Source organism: Balaenoptera acutorostrata, chromosome 1 (assembly GCF_949987535.1).
Source record: "Balaenoptera acutorostrata chromosome 1, mBalAcu1.1, whole genome shotgun sequence".
In the NCBI taxonomy this organism is placed as follows: Eukaryota; Metazoa; Chordata; class Mammalia; order Artiodactyla; family Balaenopteridae; genus Balaenoptera; species Balaenoptera acutorostrata.
In genome coordinates this window covers 54,899,617-54,921,302 of record NC_080064.1, presented here as the reverse complement: position 1 = coordinate 54,921,302, position 21,686 = coordinate 54,899,617, and the positions used below count along the sequence as shown (strand labels likewise).

The 21,686-nt window shown below is 34.6% G+C and overlaps 1 protein-coding gene across 2 annotated transcripts in view; it reads left to right on the top strand.

The window, feature by feature from the left end:
* The window catches only part of ITGB3BP (integrin subunit beta 3 binding protein), an 87,740-nt gene that overhangs the window by 7,028 nt on the left and 59,026 nt on the right, over positions 1 to 21,686 (top strand). For both annotated transcript variants that reach the window (XM_007164339.2, XM_007164338.2), the window contains exon 2: positions 14,225 to 14,267. In XM_007164339.2, coding sequence (XP_007164401.1) covers positions 14,225 to 14,267 — 43 coding nt within the window. The remainder of the gene's footprint in view (positions 1 to 14,224; positions 14,268 to 21,686) is intronic.

Below are 21,686 nucleotides of genomic sequence, written 5' to 3'. Positions count from 1 at the left end.
TGGGGTCATGACAGTGATGGAACACAACAGCCTCAGGACCTGGTTGCCCCAAAGTTTTCCTAGCAGTGTCTGAACTGAAGAATCTTGAAGATACCAGCTTGTTGCTGGAGCTGTGCTTTAGAATAAGATTTGTCTTAAACTGTGATTGTGGCTCTACAGAGTTGGGAAAGAAACGCTATGGGAAGAGGCAAGCTAGGAGAGTACAGGCTCTGTTAGATGGAAACATTGACCTTTGTTGGGTTTTTTTTTTTTTGCTAATATTGGTACTTGGCATATAAGTGACCAATAAAAGACTCCTGGTTGGATGAATTGATTGATAGATAGGTGAATACATAGATAGGTACATACTATAGAAGATCATATTAATAGTTCTACGAAGAACACACCCATTTATGATATAATAAAAACTTAGCAAACTAGGATAGAAGGGAACTCCTTCCTATGAAAAACCTACAAATATCATACTCAGTATTGAACGCTTTTTCTAAGATTAGGAACAAGACAAGAATGTGCCCACTCACAACTTCTATTTAACAAAGCACTAAAAAAAAAGGAAATGCATAAATGTTGGGAAGGAGAAAGTAAAATTGATGATCCTCTGATGATATGATCATGAACATAGAAAATCCTAAGGAAGCTGCAAAACAATTATTAGAACTGTTTAGCAAAGATGTAGAGCACAAAGTCATTGTACAAAAATCAATTCTATTTCTACATGTTAGCAATAAACACCTGGAAAATGAAGCTTAAGTTTTTCCATTTATAATTATGTAAAAAAAATATAATAAGTTCAACAGAAGACATGGAAGATTTCTACTGTGAAAATTACAAAATGTTGCTTAGAGAACATAAAGATTTAAATAAATAGGGGCATGTATGGATTGGAAGACTCTATATTAAAATGTTGGTTCTCTCCAATTGATCTTTATTTATTTTTTTAATAAATTTATTTATTTTATTTATTTATTTTTGGCTGCATTGGGTCTTTGTTGATGCTTGTGGGCTTTCTCTACTTGCCGCGAGTGGGGACTACTCTTCGTTGCGGTGCACGGGCTCCTCATTGTAATGGCTTCTCTTGTTGCAGAGCATGGGCTCTAGGCACACGGGCTTCAGTAGTTGTGGCACGTGGGCTCAGTAGTTGTGGCTCGCGGGCTCTAGATTGCAGGCTCAGTAGTTGTAGCGCACGGGCTTAGTTGCTCTGCAGCATGTGGGATCTTCCTGGACCAGGGCTTGAACCTGTGTCCCCTGCAATGGCAGGCAGATTCTTAACCACTGAGCCACCAGGGAAGCCCTCCAACTGATCTTTAGATTCAATGCAATTCCTGTCAATCCTGGCAAACATTTTAAGGAAATAGAAAAACTGATTTCAAAAATTTTATAAAAAGGCTGAGGACTTACAGTAGTCCAAACAATCTTAAAAAAGAAGAATGAAGTTGGAGTACATAGACTAACTAGACTTAGTGTATGTACAAAGTATGTACACTACCTAGACTTAACTATACTGTATAAAGTGGCAATGAAATCAATGTGGTTTGGGCATAATGGCAAATCGATAAAATGGAAAAGAATAAAAAGCCCAGAAGTAGAACCAAACCAAGTACCGAAGTAATTCAGTTGTGGAAAGAGAAATCTTTCCAACTGGTTCTGGAACACCACGTGGAAAAACAAACCAAACAACCTTGACTTCCACCTTATACCATATACAAAACTTAATTTGAGATGTAGCATAGTCTTAAATATAAACAGTAAAGTTTCTGGAAGGAAATACATGAGAATATTGTTACAACATGGGGTAGATAAAATTTTAGGCGAGGTACATAAAACAACCGTAAAGGAATAAAATTGATAAATCAGACTACATCTAATTTATATATTGTAAATATAAGTTTAGAACATATAAAGAACTCTTGGTACTTCCCTGGTGGTCCAGTGATTAAGACTCTGCTTTTCCACTGCAGGGGGCACGGGTTCCATCCCTGGTCAGGGAACTAAGATCCCACATGCCACGCGGAGCAGCCAAAAAAAAAAAAAAAAAAAAAAAAAAAAAAAAATATATATATATATATATATATATATATATATGAAGAACTCTTACAACTCAACAGTAAAAAGATAAAAACCTTATTAAAATAATGGTCCAAAGACTTGATCCAATACTTAATAAAAGAAGTTACGTGAATGGCAAATAAGCATTTTGTTAGACATCAGGGAAGTACAAGTTAAAATTAAATTGAAACACTATATAACACCCAGTAAAATAGCTGTACAGTTGACCCTTGAAGAACATGGATTTGAACTGTGAAGGTTCACTTACATGCCCATTCTTTTCAATAAATGTGTACTACAGTACTGCATAATCTATGGTTGGTTGAATCTGTGGATGTGGAACCAAAGATATAGAAGACCGAGTATAAAGTTATACATGGATTTTTTTTTTTTTTGATGTGGACCATTTTTAAAGTCTTTATTGAATTTGTTACAATATTGCTTCTGTCTTATGTTTTGGCCTTTTGGCCACGAGGCATGTGGGATCCTAGCTTCCCAACTAGGGATTGAACCCGCCCCGCTGCCCTCCATCCCCCCCACCCCCGGCCCCACACCGGAAGACGAAGTCCTAACCACTCGACTGCCAGGGAAGTCCCTATACGTGGATTTTTGACTGCAGGGGATTCAGCACCCGTAACCCCCCACATTGTTCAAGAGTCAACTGTGTATTCATTTTACATTTTGAGAATACTAGGTGAATAATGAATCTTAGTAAATAGATTTGCTTTGCACAGAAGTATGGGTTAGCACTTCTTCAACTAGTTTCTGTGTGCTCTAGGCTTGAGAGAATAAGTTTATTGCAAATAATGTGAGCTAGGTTTTCACTGTAGGCTGAGGGATTTAAAATATGTTGCCTTTGCATTGGAGGTATCAATATGAAATCATGGATTTTTAAATATATGTATAAAAATCCAGGTAGATAGAAAAGTATGTGTGTGTGTTTTCTGTTCTAGCTCTGTCCATTGCCTTTAAGCAATGACATAAGTAGCAATGAACACATCTAGTGCCGAGATTTTGATTTATAAATGCCATTGTCCACTAAAAAGAACCAAATTTCTTTAAAGCAAAAGCTAATTCCAATGCTGGAGCAGAGAACATTTTGTGAGAGTGAGTGTGCATGTGCAAATAAGGAAATATAATGAAGTGCTCAAAGAATTACAGGTACATGAGGTACATTGGAGGTAGTGTGAAAGGGGAATGATCCAATTGCCAAATCTGGGACAATTAAGCATCAACATAAATGGTAGGAATTGATTATAATCCATTGGATTAAATAAAATTCCATGATTCTGTAGTGATATAAATAAATGAATAAAGAGGAGAGAAAGGAAAGCTATTCCTTGGAGTGGAATGCTAATTAATAAATATAAATATGATAGGATTAAAAAATCATCAATGGTTCTTTAAAAGTATTAAGACAAAGTTTGATAGGAAACAAGCTATTTACATATAAGATTTCTTATGTATTACATTGGAGAAAACTGGCAGATAACATCTTAATCAATGATCAAAATACATATCTCACTGATATTGTGCGAAACCAACATCATGTGCCTCAAGTAATCATGCTCTCAAAAGGATACAGCATCATTTTTGTAATACTTATGGCAAAAAACCCACATAGCCTCATCATGGGAAAATGTCAGATAAACCCAAATTGACAGATATTCTACAAAGATAGCTAGACTGTGCTCTTGAAAAATGTCAAGGTCAAGCAAAAGAAAGGTTGAGGAGGATCTGTTCTAGGTAAGGGGGACTAAAGAGATGGGACAATAAAATGCAATGAGTGATCCAGGATTGGATCCTAGACTTGGCGGTGGGGGAGGGAGGGGAGATTGGCTATAAGGGGCATCTTTGGAGCAAGTTGTAAAATTTGAATATGGACTCTTGATAATAGTATTGTATCAATGATAAATTTCCTGATTTCGATCAGTATGCAAAAATCAGTTGCATTTCTCTACACTAGTAACAAACTACCAGAAAAACAAATTAAGAAAACAATTCTGTTTACAATTGCATCAAAAAAGAATAACATTCCTAGGAATAAATTTAACCAAGGAGGTAAAAGACCTGTACACTGAAGACTATAAGACATTGATAAAAGAAAATGAAGACAGAAATAAACACAAATATATTCCATTCTCATGGATTGGAAGGATTAACATCGTTAAAATGTCCATACTACCCAAAGCAGTCTACAGATTCAATGCAGTCCTTATCAAAATTCCAATGGTATTTTTCACAGAAATAGAACAAACAATCCTAAAATTTGTATGGAACCACAAAAGACCCTGCATAGCCAAAGCAATCTTGAGAAAGAGCAAAGCAAAGTTTGAAAGCATCATGCTGATTTCAAACTATATTACAAAGTATAAAAATCAAAACAGTATGGTATTGGCACATAGATCAATGGAACAGAATAGTGACTCCAAAAATAAACTCACACATATATTGTCAATTAATTTACAACAAAGGAGCCAAGAATATACAATACAATATGAAGGACAGTCTCTTCAATAAATGGTGTTGGGAAAACTGACAGGCCGATGTAAAAGAATGAAATTGGACCCCTATCTTACACCATACACAAAAAAATCAACTCAAAATGGATTAAAGACTTGAAGGTAATACCTAAGATCAACCCTCTTGAAGAAAACATAAGCCATAAGCTCCTTAACATTGGTCTTGGCAATGATTTTTTGGATCTGACACCAAAAGCAAAGGCAATAACAACAAAAATAAGTGGGACTACATCAAAGCAAAAAGCTTCTGCACAGCAAAGGAAATCAACAAAATGAAAAGGCAGTCTACAGAATGGGAGAAAGTAATTGTAAATCGTGTATCTGATAAGGGATTAATATACAAAGAACTCATACAACTCAATAGCAAAAAAAACCCCAAGCAATCCGATTTAAAAACTGGGCAGAGCTAGCTGCTTGTAAATTTTGGAGATTAATCCTTTGTCAGTTTAATCTCCAAAATTTACAAGCAGCTCATGCAGCTCAATATAAAAAAAAAAAAAAACCCAATCCAAAAATGGGCAGAAGACCTAAATAGACAGTTATCCAAAGAAGATATACAGATTGCCAACAAACACATGAAAAAATGCTCAACATCATTAATCATTAGAGAAATGCAAATCAAAACTACAATGAGATATCATCTCACACTGGTCAGAATGGCCATCATCAAAAAATCTACAAACAATAAATGCTGGAGAGGGTGTGGAAAGGGAACCCTCTTGCACTGTTAGTGGGAAGGTAAATCGATACAGCCACTATGGAGAACAGTATGGAGGTTCCTTAAAAAACTAAAAATAGAACTACCATACGACCCAGCAATCCCACTACTGGGCATATACCTGGAGAAAACCATAATTCAAAACGAGTCACGTACCAAAATGTTCATTGCAGCTCTATTTACAATAGCCAGGACATGGAAGCAACCTAAGTGTCCATCGACAGATGAATGGATAAAGAAGATGTGGCACATATATACAATGGAATATTACTCAGCCATAAAAAGAAACGAAATTGAGTTATTTGTAGTGAGGTGGATGGACCTAGAGTCTGTCATACAGTGTGAAGTAAGTCAGAAAGAGAAAAACAAATACCGTATGCTAACGCATATATATGGAATCAAAAAAAAATGGTCATGAAGAACCTAGGGGCAAGACGGGAATAAAGACGCAGACCTACTAGAGAATGGACCTGAGGACACAGGGAGGGGGAAGGGTAAGCTGGGACAAAGTGAGAGAGTGGCATGGACATATATACACTACCAAATGTAAAATAGATAGCTAGTGGGAAGCAGCCGCATAGCACAGGGAGATCAGCTCAGTGCTTTGTGACCACCTAGAGGGGTGGGATAAGGAGGGTGGGAGGGAGGGAGATGCAAGAGGGAAGAGATATGGAGATATATGTATATGTATAGCTGATTCACTTTGTTATAAAGCAGAAACTAACACACCATTGTAAAGCAATTATACTCCAATAAAGATGTTAAAAAAAAAAATGGGCAGAGGACCTGAATAGACATTTTTTCCAGAGGAGACATACAGATGGCTAACAGGTACATGAAAAGGTGCTCAACGTCACTAATCAGCAAGGAAATGCAAATCAAAACCACAATGAGATGTCACCTCACACCTGTTAGAATGGCTCTTATCAAGAAGACAAGAGATAGCAAGTTCTGGTAAGGATGTGGAGAAAGGGGAACCCTGTGCACTGTTGGTGGGAATGTAAACAGATGCAGCCACTATGGAAAACAATAAGGAGGTTCCTCAAAATACAGAACTTCTATATAATCCAGCAACTCCACTTCTGGGTATTTATCTGAAGGAAATCAAAACATTAACTACAAAAGACACATGCACTCCCATGTTCATTACAGAATTATTTACAATAGCCAAATATCCACCAATGGATGAACGGATAAAGAAAATGTGAGATATATATATATATATATATATATATATATATATATATATATATACACACACACACACAATGGAATATTATTCAGCTATAACAAAGAAGAAAATCCTTCCATTTGCAAGATGGGTGGACCTTGAGGGCATTATGCTAAATGAAATAAGTCGGAAAGTAAAAGGTGAATACCATATGATCTCGCTTACATTTGGAATCTTTAAAAAGAACAAACTCATAGAAAAGGAGATCAGACTGTGTTTACCAGAGGTGGGGGTTAGGGAGGGAGGAATTGGAGGAAGGTGGTCAAAAGGTACAAACTTCTAGTTATGAAATAAATTAAGTCCTGGGGATGTAATGTACAGCAGGGTTACTATAGTTAATAATACTATATTGTATGTTTGAAAGTTGCTAAGAGATTAGATCTCAAAAGTTCTTATCACAAGAGAAAAAATCGTAACTATGTGTGGTGATGGATTTTAACTAGACTTACTATGATGATCATTTCACAATATATACATATATTGAATCATGTTGTACATCCGAAATTAATGTTATATTTCAATTATATTTCAGAAAATTTTCCTGATTTTGATGATTGTATTGTGATTATGTAAGAGAATATCCTTGTTCTCAGAAAAACACACAGAAATATTTATGGATAAAGGTATACAGTGTCTCCAGCTTATTTTCAGTGGATCATAAAAAAGATTTTGCATTGTATATATATGTGTGTGTGTATGTTTCTATAGAGAATGATAAAGCAACTGGGACAAAATGTAAACAAGTATTAAGTCTGGGTAAAGGATATCAAAAACTGTTATTCCTAGGATATTTTTTAACTTTAAAAATATATAAAAATTAAAAGTTCCCAAAAATACCCATCAAATTGTTTTAAAAAATGCTAATGGATGGATTAAACAGTAAATTAGACAAAATTAAAGAAAGAATTACACAACTAAAGATAGACCTGAAGAAATTGCCTGACAGCATAGAGATCAATGATAAGAAATAGATGTTTAGAGATATGGAAAATGGAATAGAAAATCTAAAATTTCTTCTAGAGGGAGTCTCGGAAAGGTAGAATCAAGGAGAGCCAATATTTGGAGAAATTATGGCTTAGATTTTTCCAGAACTGATAAAACACAAATCCATATAAGAGACTGCCTTAGAGATAAGACAGTGTTAATATGACATCCTTTGGGAACCTGCATTTAAAGCACCTTAAATAGAATTGAAGGATTATAAAAAATGAAAGGAATTAAATATATTCTTGAATTTAAGACTGATGTTTTAAGTAAAAAAAAAAAATTAAATACTAATTTATATAACACCTTTGTGCCAATCACTGTGTCAGGCTTTGGGGATTCAAATATGAACCGATGTTACACTCTCTAGTTTGCATTTTAGTGGGAGAGATAGTTCAACAAGTATTTTTAGAACTCATAATTTACCAGTTAACAGACAAGATGCTAATGATATAAATACATTAGTCTAGGGAGGAAATAGACTATTTCAACTGGATAAGTTTAATGAGAAGGACATGCACAAGTATTATAGGTATGGAATGGAAAGATCCTTAGTGCAATTTGGACGGTGTCAGGGAAGAATTAAATATGACTGTGCTGGAATCTCAAAGAAAAGGTAGACATCAATGTTAGTTTATTATTGTTAATTTTCATGTTGTAAAATATTATACATACAAAAAGGTATATAAAATATCACCAATCTACCACATTTAATTCTGATAAACCTGTTTAGCCCCTTTTAATAGAATCTTTTGAAAGACTTATTCATGTCCTTTATATATGTATGTGTGATGATACACATATGTATATGTTTCTCACAGAAGGTAATAGTAATGAATGTTTTATTAATGTTCATTTTTGAGAGTACCCATTTAAGAATGAAATGATCTTATGGCATTTCTCATTTTATTCAACCCAAAGAACATCTCACCTCCATCCATATATCTTCTGGGTTCAGTATTCCCAAATATATCCCTTTTATGTCTGTAAAAATTCTTTAGCTAATTCTTTATTAATCTTTTGATAAAGCAGCTTTTGACACCATAAACGTGTTGCCCAATAACTGGTTAAGGTTTTGGCTAGTTTTATCATGAAGAATAACAAGATTAATCATTTATTTAGTTGCTTTCACGTGGTGACCATATTTCTCCATGCAGTGGAGTGATAATCCCACTTACCCATGCTGTGATAGTGAATTATTATGTGACCTCTGTCAGTGTTGAACATAAAAACGCATAGGCTTGAATGAAAGGGAGAATGCAAAAGGATATAGGAGATTCTTCTCCCTTCTTTGCTCATTCCCATACATGGAATGGAAAATGTATCATTTTAGATTTCTCAATTTGTACCTAGAGTCACATGGGATGTGAATTGGGCCATTGCCTTTCATCAAAGGATTTCTAAGCATCTCATAAGCATATTCCATAATCCTCTAAACACTGTTTGTGTAGTTGTAGCGGGCAATATTATTATCTCCATTATGGAGAGAAGTAAATGGAAGCACTGATATACTAAGTGATATTTTTATCTTTCATTCAGAAATTTACCACTGGTTTACAAGCCAGTATTATTTATCACCTTTATGAAGCTTAGTGAGATTATGTGATTTGCCCAACCTTAGGGGAGAAATTTGGCATAACGTCAAGGCTCCTGAGTGTTATATGCCTTACTAATTTTATCTCCTCCCCACACACATACACTCTTACCCTCAGCTCTATTGAAAATCATATTTAATCCAATGTTTTAAAGTCCTGTAAGGGACAAGGGATTACTATTATTCATGATTGTGGTTACTTATATGGGAGAAAGGAGGGGTGAACAAGATGGGACAAATGGAAGGTTTTGGGGGATAGCTGGCAAACTTCTATTTCTTGATCCTGGGTGATGGTTACAAGGGTGGTTGCCTTATAATAATCCATTAAGCAATATACTTTTTAATGTAAAAAAAAAAAAAAAGTCCTGTAAGGGAACCTTAAATCATGTTGCTTCATGAGTCTTTGAGGTGTCATTCCTGGTTCTTAATTAGGAATCAAATGATAGTTTATTTTTTCTAGAATAGTTTTTTTTTAATATTGTAATATTGTAACTGCTGTTAGTAATGTTACATACTAAAACTCATGCACTTGTTCTGTTCTGATGAGTTAGAGAATCCTATTCAGGATACTACCATGTGGTAAGCTAAATAAAATAGTGGAAGATGGTCTTAGAGAGTAATATGGCTAATTCTACATGGTTACTTTCTTTTCTTTTCCTGTTGATATAAAACTACATATCTTTATCTTTCTTAAATTCTCACCAGCAATAATGCTGGTAGCAACCAGAATTTTGATCCCAGTGAACCTAAACCTAGTACACCTAAGTGTACTAGGGGTACTGTAGTATTCAAATTGTGGGCATTGGTGTAAATTTGGGTTAAGTTGAAAGTGAGAAGTAACCTGTAGAGCAGCGGTCCCCAACCTCTTTGGCACCAGGAACCGGTTTCATGGAAGACAATTTTTCCACGGACCAGGGTGGGGGTGTGGGGGGTGGATATGATGGTTCAGGCAGTAATGCGAGCGATGGGGAGCGGCAGATGAAGCTTCACTCACTCGCCCACCACTGCCCACTGTGCAGCCCAGTTCCTAACAGGCCGCAGACTGGTACCGGTCTGTGGCCTGGGGGTTGGAGACCCCTGCCATAGAGATTATAAGGTTACCCATAAGAGGGAGGTAATTAGGATATAATAGGTAGGTGCCCATTTAAAATTTATTTATTTATTTTTAATTGTGAAATATACATAGCATAAAATTTACCATTTTAACCATTTTAAAGTATACAGTTCTGTGGCACTTAAGTCCAGGTAACCCTTGAGTAAATTGGGGATGTACTCTAGTCATAGTCCACCTATAACTGTACAGTCAGCATTCTGTAGCCCTGGTACCACATCCGTGGATTCAACCAACTGCAGATGGTGTAGTACTGTAGTGTGTATTTCTTGAAAAAAAAAAAAACTTGAGAATAGGTGGACCCTTGCAGTTCAAATTCGTGTTGTTCAAGGGTCAGCTGTACATTCACATCGTTGTACAACTATCACCATCATCCAACTCCAAAGCTTTTTTCATCTTGCAAAACTGAAACTTCCTATCCATTGAACAGTAACTCCCTGTTCACCCCTCCTCCTAGCCCCTGGCAACTACCTTTCTATTTTCTTTTTTTTTCTATAATATATATATACTTTTAATTTTTATTGGAGTATAGTTGCTTTACAATGTTGTATTAGTTTCTACTGTACAGCAAAGTGAATCAGCTGTACGTATACATATATCCCCCTTTTTTGGATTTCCTTCTCATTTAGGTCACCACAGAGCACTGAGTAGAGTTCCCTGTGCTATACAGTAGGTTCTCATTAGTTATCTATTTTATACATAGTATCACTAGTGTATATATGTCAATCCCAATCTCCCAATTCATCCCACCCCCCCCCCCCCGCTTCCCCCTTGGTATCCATACATAAATGTCTGTGTCTCTATTTCTGCTTTGTAAATAAGATCGTCTATACCAGTTTATTCAGATTCCACGTGTACGTGTTAATGTACGATATTTGTTTTTCCCTTTCTGACTTACTTCACTCTGTATGACAGTCCCTAGGTCCATCCATGTCTCTACAAATGACCCAATTTCGTTCCTTTTTATGGCTGAGTAATATTCCACTGTATATATGTACCGCATCTTCTTTATCCATTCCTTTGTTGATGGACATTTAGGTTGCTTCCATGTCCTGGCTATTGTAAATAGTACTGCAATGAACACTTGGGTGCATGACTGCTTTAAGCACCACATTTGAGTGGAATTATATAGTATTTGTCCTTTTTTGCTTGGCTTATTTCACTTAGCATAATGTCTTCAAGGTTTATGCATGTTGTAGCATGTGGACTTTCTTTCCTTTGAAGGCTGAATAATATTCTCTTGTATATGTATATACCAAATTTATTACTTATTCCTCTGTCCACAGACACTTGCATTGCTTTCACCTTTTGGCTATGTGAATACTGCTGTTATGAACATGGGTGTACAAATATCTGTTTGTGTCCCTACTTTCAGTTCTTTTGGGTATATATTCATAAGTGGGATTACTGGATTATATGTTCATTCTAGGTTTAATTTTTTGAGGAACTGCGAAACTATTTCCATAGCAGCTGTACCATTTTACAGTCCCACCAGCACAAGAGTTCCAGTTTCTCTATCCTGGCCAACACTTATTTTCTGGTTTTTTTGATAGTAGCCATCCTGATGGTTGTAAAGTGGTATCTTGTGGTTCTGATTTGTGTGTGTGTGGTTCTGATTTGCATTTCCCTAATATTAGCGATGTTGAGCATCGTTTCTTGTGTTTACCAGCCATTTGTATATCTTCTTTGGAGAACTGTCAATTTGAGTTCTTTGCCTATTTGGGGGTGCCCATTTTTTTAAAACCAAGGTAGTAACCACAAGAGCTGCTTTTTACTTTACAGAACTACCAGAGATATATCGCTTTTAATTGCTAACTAATACTGGTAGCAAATGAGTAAGAACTTTAGGAAAATATTTGTCCCACATATCTAATCAAGTTTTGCCTGTCCTTCCTTTGTGGTTTTCATCCATCTCTTCCTCTCTGTTTCTGTTAAGATCATCCTAATCCACTTAGCATCATCTATGCTACAGTTGTTTGTGAGTTTTTTAAAAAGGGTAAAAGCATTTAGTAGGCGCTTAATTTAATAACTGATATCTTGACACTGGGCCCAGTTCTACCAGAATGGTAAAAATAGATGGTCATAAATTCCTCTAGTAGGTTTGTTCTTCTTTACCTCTTCTTTAGCTCCTCCCCCTCAATTCAACAAGGATTTATTATGAACAGGGTGTAAAATCTGAGTTTCTCTCCTTCAAACTGTGTGATAGGGGGCAAATCACACCAACTCTTCCCTATTGGATGACCTAAGTAATCTCTTAGGTTTCTCCTAGTCTTGTCTAGTAAATGTCTTTATGATTCTTGTAACTATTACCAGCTTTTGGATATTAGATGCCTGAATTATCTGAGAACCACATTACCCACAATAAGTCATGTTTTTAGATTCTCACTAAACTGTTAGAGTGAGAGATAACAGTCTAACTCAGATCACTTTCTTATTTACTTTTACATATCTCCTTGGGCTTCTTAGATCAACCTAGGACCTAAACTGGAAACCTTTTAAATACAAACATTTAGTTTCTCTAAGAATTAACCATCACTAATAAAGCAAGAATATTTTGAACGGTTAATATCGGGGGTGGGGGTTGTTTACTTCTATAAAGTATTATTTCATCTTAACAGCATTTAAAAACAAAGGCTGAAAAATGCTGTACTGTGTACTTTTAGTTTTTGATTTCTACTTTTGAAGTTTTATAAATACAAAAACATCTCACACACCTGAATAGGGTAATATATATTCCAAAGCTAAATATAAGTACTTTTTTGGATTAGCTGCCATTTTTGTTTGTTGATAACCTCTGTTCTCTTCTTGCTTCATTGAGAATTCACATTAAATTGATTTCAAGTGGACTTTTAAAAGATATGAGTAATTCTTTAAACCAATTTAGTTAATTTTAAGAAATAATGTTATGTGATAGGCTAATGTAGATATAATAGCAAAATTAAGTGAACTATTTTAGATAGATTAAATTTTTGTATTTAATATTTATTGCTGAGTAATTTTTATAAATTGTCCATCTCTTCTATTCCTGCTTCTGTCACTTGCTTGAAAGTCAGTAGTCAGTTATTTATGAATAGTCATTTTCTAGGATCTATAAATTTTGTTTTGTTTTCTGTAGTACAACCTTTATAATAAAATTTGTTTGCTTTATGCTCAAATTCTCTAATATTTTAAATAACTTAATTTCTTTTTCTCAGAGATCGAGAAAGTACTTTTAACGTCACATTTGTCACTGGGAAAACTAGTTTTAATTTATATTGACCTTTTTCTCCTTTGAGCATTTAGTCTGTGTTCAATAAAATGTTGATGACTGTTCTTTAGAAGACAGCTGTACGAAATAAAGTATTATAAATATTCAGCTTTCCTTTCTAAGCATTGTCACCAACAGCTGGGCATCCAGTTTAGCAGAACAGGTTTTGCACAGAGAGAGCCTGGCATGTTCCTGAATCAGTTTAGTGAAGGAGACAAAAAATAGTTTCTTATGGATTGGGGACTTATAAAGACATAGAGCATCTGTTCCTCAGTTAAGTCATAGTCTGGTAGCACTGAATCATGTTTAAAGCTAGAATAATGTGCAAAACTTTTTCACCTTGCTCATACTTTTATTTTAGTAGCTAGTGTATTATTTCTGCAAATAATATACTTTCAACATCTCCATTGAAGGTATGTAAATTATTTTCCTTTTATGTATAATTTTTGTTAGTGGTATTTTAAAACACACAAATATATTAATTTTTTACTAAGATTATTTTATAATATAACTTTAGTGTTTGAATTGTATAATGGTGCATATATATAAAACTACATACATAAAAATCCATTTAAATATTTAATTATGATTTCATCTTGATATATGCTATCAAAAAAACAGTTTCATCATTGTGAAAATTGCTTTCTTCATAGGTATTCTCCTTTAGTTGGTGAAAGTAACTTAGAATCTTTGTTTATATAGATTACTCTTAAATACTTGGCTACTTAAAGCATATTAAATCTAAGATGTCTTTAACTATTTTGTTTGCAGTGTTAAAAGATCACTGAAATTGGATGATCTGTTAAAAGCAAATGTAAGTATTTACTTATGAGTTTGTAATTGCGTAATAAGATTGTGTTTTTAATTTTTTAACAGCTAATTTACCCTTATACTAAATGTAAAAAGTATCAAAAAAAAACCCACTGTGACATAATTGTTATTGGTACACCATTTTCTACATATAAAATTTGTAATCTAATATATAGAAATTCCTGGCCAGCTTGAGGTTTTTATTTAAAGGGCAAATTATTTGAAGCCTTAATGAAATAATTTAGTAGAAATTAATTCACTATTTGTAGAAAAAAAATGCTCTGCCACTTAAATGCAGATAAATAAAGATGGAACAATGGCAGTGCTTTAATCTGCATTCCCTAATCTGCTAAATTGAAATAAAAGCATTAACAACATTTTTATGTCAAAAAGGTAATTACCCCCTCAGCTACGCTGGCATGAATAAACAATTAAATACTAACACTGTAATAAATTTCACTGTGGTTGTCACAATAAGAATAAAATTGTACTGTTGCTATTACTTTTTGTAAATCTCATCATAGCACATTACCAATACCAGCATATCATGACATATGCTAGTTTATTATCTTTTCATTACCAATATTGGATCTAGATACAAACACTAATACTGGGATACTTATGGCCTTAGTAATCTTAAATGAAAGTAAATTGGTGAGAAAGTAAATTAAAACAAATAGCTAGTCAGTAAATGGGCTCCTATGCGAGATCCCGTATGAGAATGCCATTTCAAGAAATGGGTTTTATATGGAATTTCTCTTCAGAAGACTCACTGGTATTTAACAATTTACCATTTTTAAAACTTCCTAGATGCTTTTAAAAAAAATTTAAATAAAGGTGGCAAAATACTGCATTGCCACTAAAAAAATCATTAGCGGTGTAGTTAGCAATTTAGAACGCCATTATCCAACTTGTTCTATACAGAATGCAGCTGTGACTGTAATTTTGCATCTGTTTCTTTGGTCAGAATGGTATTTTGGTAGATGAGTAGTCCAGCTTGAAATGAAATACTGTTCTTTCCTGCCCCAAAACTGTTCTTTGGGAGGTGGTAACATCATTTGAATGGAAGAGAATGGCCATTTAGGAATTCATCCTTTTCATGAAGTACAGTTGTCGTCATGGCAAGCTTTCTATCCATTTTTTCTCCAGATTAGGATGTGTCAAGGTAGCCAGTGACACAGCTAATATCCTGTATTAGAAAAATACATTGTTATGTTTGGCCCAATTCTGTACCTTTAAACCAGTTGACTTAGCTTGGTACCACATGGCCACCAACTGCTAAATGCAGGTTCCTAGCATCCTAGCCTGGGCCTTCAACATTTCGGTTTTCTAACCTATTTCTAATATTTATTATTATTTCTGATATTTTCAGCTTTTGTATCTTGCCTCATAATTTGTTCGCAGCTCTATCTTAGATCTGACAGCTTTTGCTCTGGTGCTAAGTCTAGGCTTCTCTCTTTAGCTACATTTATGCTTCTATCCATTCCAGTAACAGCTAAGCCCTGAAGCAGCCTGGTTCCCAAGAATCTGCCTACATGCCAGTGATCCCATTGAGGCTGCCTTAGTCCATGCGAAGGAAAATCAGACATTTACCTATAATTCTAAGAGCACCTAATTGCTGTGAAGCTACAGAGGAACTCGTAGTAACTTTGTGGTCATTTTGCCTTACCCATATGATGCTGAAGGAAGAAGACTCTGGTGTCCAAGGAAAGGAGATGGCTCTTACATGCCAGTTGGTTGAAGTGGAGCCTGTTCATTCTAAACAACTGGTGTTTCCTCTCCCAGCAATAATTAGAACTACAAAATCCCAGTGCTCCCAATGTGGCTACAGACCTTCATGGAGATTAATGCTCCATGATGTTAGGGCAAGTCTGCAAAAGTAATTTTCCTTATGATTCCCCTAATAGGGAAAACAGAGGTATGGATCATTCCGTGTTATCTTCCTTTAATATATATAGAGTATATACTACGAGTACCACTACTTGCTGAACCTCTCAAATTGTTGGGGGGTAATGAGTGATGAAGGTTTTGATTTATCATTGCAATATTGGGGTTGCTGAAGTTATTGCCCTCCAAGCACTGTTTCTAGATGAATTTTCAGAAACAAAGTGGAATTATTTATTACAAACTGTTGCCAACGGCAGTCCAGATGAATTTATAGGAACAGCTGGCTACCTGGTCATATACCTAGCCAGCTTGACCTAATCTCTTTCAGGCAACTTCAGAGAAGGAATGGGAGAAGCAGATACTGCAGATTGGGAAGGGAAGGAGCATGCTTCCTACCAAGGCCAACTCAATAGGCATGCTGCTAGAAGGAATGCAGTGCAGGTTTGGGGGAGGTTTGCTGATTTGGACATACATACCCAGTCGAAATTATTCCCTTACCGTTTGTAGGATACTTCTAAGTCTGATTATTCCCATGGCCTAACCTTATCTTATCTCTCTGAGATAAGGCTTTTACTGACTCCTGAAATTAGAAAGAACTTGGGACTTCAGGGCATTAGGAAATATTATAGCTCACATTCTGTAGGTTTACTTATTGATTTGGCTCGTCTGCTCTTTTTTCTCCCCCTTCCTCCCTCTTCTTCCCTTCCTTCCTTACCTTTTTATTACGGAAATTTTCGAACATACACGAAAGTAGAGACAATAATACAGTGAACTACCATGTAACCATCACCCAGCTTCAAAAATTATTAACATTTTGCTAATTTTGCTTCATCTATTTATATATATATGTACACATATATTAATGTATATATGTGTGTATGTATCTGTATATTTTTTCCTGGAATTTTACAAATCCCAGACATGTTATTTCATCAGAATATTCTTCAGTATACATTTCTAACAGATAATGACTTCTTTCATAACTATAGTGCCATTATCATATCTTACACAATAAGAAGTAACTCCTTAATAATATCTTTTTAAAATTATTATTTATTTATTTGGTTGTGCCAGGTCTTAGCTGTGGCTCATGGGCTCCTTAGTTGCAGTGCATGGGCTCCTTAGTTGTGGCATGCAAACTCTTAGTTGCGACACGCGTGTGGGATCTAGTTCCCCGGCCAGGGATTGAACCCGGGCCCCCTACATTGGGAGCGCGGAGTCTTTACCACTGTGCCACCAGGGAAGTCCCAATAATATCTTTCACCCAGTTTATATTCACATTTCTATAGTTGTTTCAAAATGTCCTTTTACAGTTGGCTTATTAAAATCAGGATCCAAACAAGGTTTACACATTGTAGTGGTTCTTATGAACCTTGATAATTTTTTCCCCCCAACTTCTTTTAAATCTTTTAAAATCTCACTCTTTTTCTTGTAATTTATTTTTTGGAAAAAACTGAAATATTTTTTCCATATTTCACATTCTAGATTTGGTTGATTGTTTTCTTGTGGTGTCCTTTAAGTGATTTCTCTAATCTTCATATTTCCTATAAAACTTGTAGTTAAAACTAGAGGCTTGATTAGATTCTGGTTCATATTTTGATAAGAATGCCTCATAGGTAGTCTGTGTAGTTCCTGTCTCATCACCTCAGGAGACACAAAATGGTCTTGGTTTCATGTGTTACCAGCCTGATCCACCCATAATAAAATTCTCTGTCAATCTTTCTCCTAATGGTTTTTTTTTTTAATTCATTGATGATTATTTTATAGATTCCTTATTTCACTACAGTTACCAAATACTGATTCCTTTTTTTACCTTTTGATTTTGGAGAATTTTGATTATGGAGAATGCACTGCCCATTACCCAGCTTCAGTAATTATCAACACAAGGCTAATCTTGTTTCATTTATAGTCCTACGCATACTTCAGTATCCCCCATACTAGATGATTTGAAGCAAATCTCAAACATCATCCATATCATCCTAAATACTTCAGTAATTATTTCTAAAAGATAGACTTTAAAAAAACTATAATAGTATTATCATATCTCTCAAAATTAATTCCTTAATCATCAAATGAACATCTTTGTTCAAATTCTCCAATTATCTCATATACTTTTTGACAGTTCAGTTCTCTTTTTTTAATTTTAGCACTTTTTATTGAGATATAATTCATGTAATATAAAATTCATAATTTTAAAGTATACACCAGTGGTTTATTATATACTCATTACATTGTGCAGCCATCACTGCTATCTGATTTTAGAACATTTCCATCACCCCAAAAAGAAATCCATTACCTATTAGCAGTTAGTATCAATTTCCTCCCCCCCCACCCCCCCAGTCCCTGGCAACTACTAATTCATTTGCTGTCTCTATGGATTTGCCTATTCTGGACATATTATATAAATGGAATCATACAATATGTGACTGACTTCTTTCATTTAGCATAACATTTTCAGGGTTTATCCATGTTGTCACATGTAACAGTACTTTATTCCTTTTTATGGCTGAATCATATTCTTTTGTATGGGTATATCACCTTTTATTTATCCATTCCTCAGCTGAAGGACATTTGGGTTGTCTCCACTTTTTGACTATTATGAATAATGTTGTATATAACATTCTTGTACAATGTTTTGTATGAACATGTTTTCAGTTTTCTTGATTACGTACCTAGGGGTGGAAATGGTGGGTCATACGGTAATTCTGTCTAACTTTTTGCGAAATTGCCAAACTCTTTTCTACAGCAGCTGCACCATTTTACATTCCCACTATCAGTGTACGAGGGTTCCATTTTCTCCACATCCTCATCAACACTTGTTATTTTCTGAATTTTTGATTCTAGCCACCCTACTGGGTGTGAAGTGCTATTTCATTGTGGTTTTAATTTGCATTTCCCTGATGATGTTGAACATCTTTCCACGTACTTACTGGCCATCTGTATATTTTCTTTAGAGAAATATCTATTCAAATCTTTTGCCCATTTTTTAATTGGGTTGTCTTTTTACTGTTGAATTGTAAGAATTCTTTATGAGTTCTGAATACTGTTACCTCGTCAGATATATGATTTGCACATACTTTTCTTTCATCAGTTCTGTGTGTTGTCTTTTCACTTTCTTGATAGTATACTTTGATACACAAAAGTTTTAAATTTTGATGAAGTCTAATTTAATTTTTCTTTGATTGCTTGTGCTTTTGGTGTCATATCTAAGAAACTGTTGTACAGTCTATGTAATGCAAACTTTCACTGTGTTTCTTTCTAAGAGTTTTATAGTTTTAGCACTTACGTTACATTTAAGACCTTATTGAGTTCATCTTTGTACATGGTATGAGGTTAGGGGCATGTGGATATTCATTTGTCCTAGCACTGTTTGTTGAAAGCTATTATTTCCCCCATTGAATGGCCTTAGAACCCTTGTTGAAGATCAGTTGACTATAAATTCATGGATTTATTTCTGGACTCTCGAATCTGTTCCATTTGGTTGTAGATCTGAACTTATGCCACTACCATGCTGTGTTGATTACTATAAGTTTTCAAAATAAAAAGTTTTTAATTACTATAAATTTGAAATTAGGAAGTGTGAGTCCTCCAACTTTGTTGTTCTTTTTCAAGATTGCTTCTGTTGTTCCATATGCCTTGCAATTCCCTGTGAATTTTAGGGTCACCTTGTCATTTCTGAAAAAGAAAAATTTGTACTTTTGATAGGAATTACACTGAATCTGCCATTTTAAAAATTAGTAATTCTTCTAAACCATGAACACAGGATCTATTTCTATTTATTTTGATTTTCTTTAATTTTTTTCAACAATGTTTTGTAGTTTTTAGTATACAAGTCTTATACTTTTGGGTTATATTTATTCCTCAGTGTTTTATTCTTTTTGGTGCTAATGTAAACATTTTTATAATTTCACTTTAGATCGGTCATTGCTAGTGTATAGATACACAGCTAATTTTTGTATATTGATCATGTATTGTGTAGTGTAACTTTGCTGAACTCGTGTATTAGCTCTAATACTTTCTTACAGATTATTTAGGATATTCTATATATCAGATCATGTCATTTTTCTTTCCCATCGGATACCTTTTTTTCTCATTCTTGCTTATTGCCCTGGCTAGAACCTCCAGAACAATGTTGGGTAGAGTGGCAAGAACAGATATCATTGCCTTGTTCCTGATCTTAGGGGGAAAGCATCCAGTCTTTTACCATTAAATATGATGTTAGCTGTGAGTTTTTCCTAAATGCCCTCTGTCAGATTGAGACACTTCCCTTCTATTCCTAGTTTGATGATTATTTTTTATCATGAAAGAATTGCATTTTTGTCAAATGCTTTTTTACATCTATTGAGATGATCGTGTGGGTTTTTTTCCTTTATTCTATTAATATGATGTATTATATTGATTGGTTTTTGTATATTGAACCAACCTTGCTTTCACAGGATAAATCCCACTTGGTCGTAATATATAATTCTTATTTTTCTCTGGTTTCAGTTTGCAGGAATGTTGAGGATTTTTGCATCTGTATTCATAAGGGAGATTAGTCTGTAGTTTTCTTTTTTTGTAAGGTATTTGTCTGGTTCTAGTATCAGAGTAATGTGGTCTCATAGAATGCGTTAGGGAGTGTTCCCTGTTTTTTGATAGAGTTTGAGAAGAATTGGTGTCAATTCTTCTTTAAATGTTGGCAGGATTCACCAGTGCAGCTCTCCAGTCCCACGCTTTTCTTTTTGACAAGTTTTCTGAATTGATCTAATCTCTTTACTTGCTATTGATGCGTTCCAATTTTCCATTTCTTCATGATTCAGTCCTGGTAGGCTGTGTATTTTGGGGAATTTGTCCATTTCATCTAGATTATCTAATTTGTTGGCATACAATTGTTCATAGTATCCCCTTATAATACCTTTTATTTCTCCAAGGTCAGTTGTAATGTCTGCCCCCCATTCCTGATTTTAGTAATTTGATTCTCATTTCTTTCTTAGTCAGTCTAGATAAAGGTTTGTCAATTTTCTTTTCAAAGAACCAACTTTTAGATTCATTGATCTTCTCTATTTTCTTATTTTCCATTTCATTTGTTTTCTCTTTAATATTAGTATTTATTATTTCTTTCCTTCTGCTTCCTTTGGTTTTAGTTTGCTCTTTTTCTTGTTTCTTAAGGTGGAAGGATAAGTTATTGATTTGAGAGCTTTCTTCTTTCTTAATGTAAGTGTTTAACTTTCTCTCTGAGTACTGCTTTCTCTTCATCCCATAAGTTTTTACATGTGTTGTGTTTCATTTTCATTCTCCTCAATGTATTTTCTAATTTCCCTTTTGATTGGTTATCTAGGAGTTTGTTAATTTCCATGTATTTTTGTATTTTCCAAATGTCCTTCTTTCTTTAATTTCTGATTTTATTCCATTGTGATTAGAAAACATTCTTTACATGATCCAAATCTTTTTAAATTTACTGAGATTTGTTTTATGGCCTAACATATCTTCTATCCTGGCTAATGTTACATATGCACTTGAGAAGAATGTGTATTCTGCTTTCGTTGGGTGGAGGGTT